This window comes from Corapipo altera, unplaced genomic scaffold, assembly GCF_003945725.1.
Source record: "Corapipo altera isolate COAL_440 unplaced genomic scaffold, ASM394572v1 61411, whole genome shotgun sequence".
Lineage (NCBI taxonomy): Eukaryota > Metazoa > Chordata > Aves > Passeriformes > Pipridae > Corapipo > Corapipo altera.
In genome coordinates this window covers 15,714,741-15,718,252 of record NW_020884875.1, presented here as the reverse complement: position 1 = coordinate 15,718,252, position 3,512 = coordinate 15,714,741, and the positions used below count along the sequence as shown (strand labels likewise).

At 47.9% G+C, this 3,512-nt stretch overlaps 1 protein-coding gene across 1 annotated transcript; it reads left to right on the top strand.

The window, feature by feature from the left end:
* Positions 1–353: 353 nt before the first annotated feature.
* LOC113943519 (relaxin-3-like) lies at positions 354–3,512 on the top strand. Its single transcript, XM_027635375.1, has 2 exons — positions 354–597; positions 2,817–3,512. Exons 1-2 carry the CDS (start codon positions 381–383, stop codon positions 3,182–3,184), a joined length of 585 nt encoding a protein of 194 aa, XP_027491176.1. The 5' UTR covers positions 354–380; the 3' UTR covers positions 3,185–3,512.

Genomic DNA, 3,512 nt, shown 5'->3' with positions numbered 1-3,512 from the left:
ACTGAGGTGCAGACCAAGCGGAGGGGATAGAGTGTGTCTCCGGGTCGGTGGGGGGCCGGGAGCCCGAGGCGGGAGGCCGAAGGTGAGGTGCTGCGTGAAGAGCCGCGACAGCTAGCAAGGGGCAGGAACACGGAGGAGCGCTTCCCGAGGGCTCCTCGACGCCGGCTTCAGGCACGGTGACCACCTGACGAGAGACGGCAGCGGCGGGACCAGGGAAGGGGAGGGGGCACGGAGCCGGGGCCGGGGCGGTGACTCAGCGCCACCCGCAGCGCATAAAAGGCGGGCAGCGGGCAGAGGGTCTGGGCTGGACGCCGCGGTCGCGGGAGTGGGGGCGGGCGTTGGTTCTGCTGGGAACGCGCCCGCGGGACGGGGACGGCGCGATGGGGGCGGCCAGGCTGCGACTGCTGTGCGCCGCGGTGGCGCTGGTGTGCGCGGCACCGCCGGGGCGTCCCGGCGCCGCGCTGCCCGCGGGCGAGGGGGACGCGTACGGGGTGAAACTGTGCGGCCGGGAGTTCATCCGCGCCGTCATCTTCACCTGCGGCGGGTCCCGCTGGAAGCGGCTCTCCCTGCTGGCGGCGGATCCGGCGCCCGCGGCCGGTGAGTGTCCCGAGAGCGGGGGCGAGGGGCGAGCGGACGGGCGGCGGCGGCGGCTGTCGGGGCGCTTCGACAGCTCGCTCCCGAGCCAGGGCCTGTGAGAAGAAACGGGCAGGATGGGAGGGAGCGGGGAAGGGCGAGCGCCCATCGGTGCCGCTCGCTCTTCCCGCCCTGAGCCGCGGAGCGTCCCCGTCCCTCTCTCGCTTTACTTGTCGTTCCTGGTCGGCATTTTCCGTGAATTCTGGAAGGACACCCTCGTGATTCAGAGAGAAAGGCACGGGAGGCGCCGAGGCGTTATTAGCCGGGATAACCCGCAAAGTTTTTGGTCAGTTCGGATACCACGCTCCTGCTCAGGGCTGCTGGCGGCCAAAGCGCTTGTACTTTAAAATCCCACAAAATCACACATTTCCCCTCTCTTGGCCGTGCAGGGAGGGCTGATGCGCCCTGGGGGGCGGTGGGGAATGCCCCTCGCTATGGCTTTCCTCCTTCCCAAAGCTCAGTAAGTCCTCGGCTGCGGGGGGAGCCCAGCTCGGATCTCCCTCCCTGCCAGGAGCTCTGACGCCGTGGTCCACGGCAGAGCTCCCGGGGGACTTGCGGGACCGCCATGGATGTGGAATCGCGCGGGATTTTATCACTCGCTTGTGCTGCTCTACACCAAAGAGTTGGCACTTTGGAGGATGGGTGGGACTCTCTGGTGCTTCAGGTTATGATTTAGACAGCAAGAACTGCTTTAGGGGTCTGTGGTGAAACACTTAATGGGTAAAATATTCCTTAGAGTTTTGCTGTCGCATATCCGATGCCCAGTATGTTAATTAAGTGTTAGCAGATCTCTTTTGGGCTGTGTTTGCAAACTACAGTAGCAGTAAGGTAACAGTAATTTTAAGTGGTGACTCTCATTTATGTCGATATTTTGAATTGTGAAACTACTATTTAATAAGGATAAAAGTTGGAATTAAGGCTAAAATGTGCAATGAAAGAGTTTGGTTTGTTTTTTTTTTTTAATTAAACACACCGTTAATGAAATAAACTAAGACCTCAGGCAGGTAATGAAGCTAGTATTCTGAGTTTCCTGGGTGTTGAGTAAAAGATAAAAGTTACCTTTGTAATTATAACAAATTGTTTGTCTACAGCCTCTGCGAGGATTATGTGCTTTCCCAGCAAACTTTGTTTTCCTTTTATTAACTGCAGCTTCTGAGAACAGTAGTCACTGAGGAGCTCCCACTGTGCTGCATGATGTCTAACTAAAGTCTTCCCCACCCCAAAAGACTACTAAATAGCAGTCACTGTCTAATTAGTAAAGTAACTACAGCCGCTTTTATTTTTGTACATACTCAGGCAGCTGTTCTATCTGAAAGTTAGCTACTGTATATTAATTACCCATATTAAAGTGAATATAACATTCACTGGATCATCTCATTTTCTTTCAGCTTTCTGAAACAAAAAAAAAAAACATATTAGCAGTATTAAGACAGCAAAAAAAGACTTACTTTGGATTCTTTTTAAATTAAGCACTGAATAAACCACTTTCTTTTACATTAGCTGTAGTAAGCAATGCCACTTCCCTTGGAGAATTAAAATAAAGAGAAACAGCATGAGATGAAAGGAAGTAGAGCTAGATTTTTGAGGACACTTTTTTGAGAACACAGTGAGATGAAGCACATCATAAGTAAATTCTGCAAGCCTCTGCTATGCCTTGAAAAGAAATGAGTGAAAACCATCAGCTAAAAATAGCTATAGAAAAAATGCAATCTGTAAGAAGCAGTTTATATATGATTTTTGCTTATTTAGTCCTTCCTACATTTGTTCTTCACACAATGCTAGTTTGTGTGGTTATGCACAGGGGAGGAGTGGTCTAATGTAATTCATGTGCCACACGACATACCTCTGTGATATTTCTGGATACGTGTCTTTACAACAAAATTTTGTTTCTGTGGAAAAATTGAGATTTCTCTGTCAGTAACACTGCAGTTGTGATAGGATGCCTTTACTTTAGTCACAGTTGTAGCTGTGTACTCTCTTTGTCTAACAGGCAGTACAGACTTCAAAACATAGATTCCACTAAAAGTAAGCTACAAGTAAGGCATAGTGTGGAGACTCTGAAGTGCCTGATAATAGTACTTTACTTGATACTAACTGAATAGGTTTTATTGCCGTTTCTTAGGATTGTATGCTCTTTTAATGCTCCGGCAGTCTGAACTTAAAAATGTCTTCTCTTTAAACAGGTGCTGCGCAAACAGCAAGTAACAAACTACTTGGAAACTTCAACCTGCAATCGGTTTTAGATCCTGAAGTGGAACAGCTGCAGAGAAGCAGCCCAGTTCTTGGATGGGAGACATTTAAGGACTTGTATAGTTTAAATTACTTTAATGAATATGTACCTGTTGCAGACAACTTCAAAGAACTTGTTCGCCAGGTAGAGGAAGTTGATCGAAAGGACAGGGGAGGAACAGGAAATGCAAATCCCATGGAATCAAGCAGTTATCTTTGGGCCAGGTTTCCGAGAAGAAAACGGGAGTCTCTGGGTTTGGCAGGAATGTGTTGCAAATGGGGCTGTACAAAAGCTGAAATCAGTACTATATGTAGAGTTTAAAATTCTCTCTGCACTCATGCATGCAATCAATGTTTGTTGCAGTGCTGTTTGATTGAATACTGTTTGGAGGAAGAAAACTCTCACTGTATTTTATCTTGTCTGTATGTGCCAGTCAGTATTGCTGGTTTTCTTTAAAAAAAAACACAGCAAAAAAACCCACAAATGTAATTGCAATGACTTTGTTTTGCTGTAGTAACTTCTAATCTATATTTTTTACTAAGTCTATTCATTTTAATGTTGAGCCTTAACACTTATATTACAGATGTATTTTATCTTTGTAACACTTTAGGAAGAATTTCAGTATTTCATTAAAATGTAATTATACTAA

Bases quoted from the DNA above. Each gene is read 5' to 3' on its own strand.
- LOC113943519 (XM_027635375.1), top strand. From the start codon at position 381: ATGGGGGCGGCCAGGCTGCGACTGCTGTGCGCCGCGGTGGCGCTGGTG. The intron at 598-2,816 runs GTGAGTGTCCCG...CTCTTTAAACAG, and splicing joins GGATCCGGCGCCCGCGGCCG to GTGCTGCGCAAACAGCAAGT.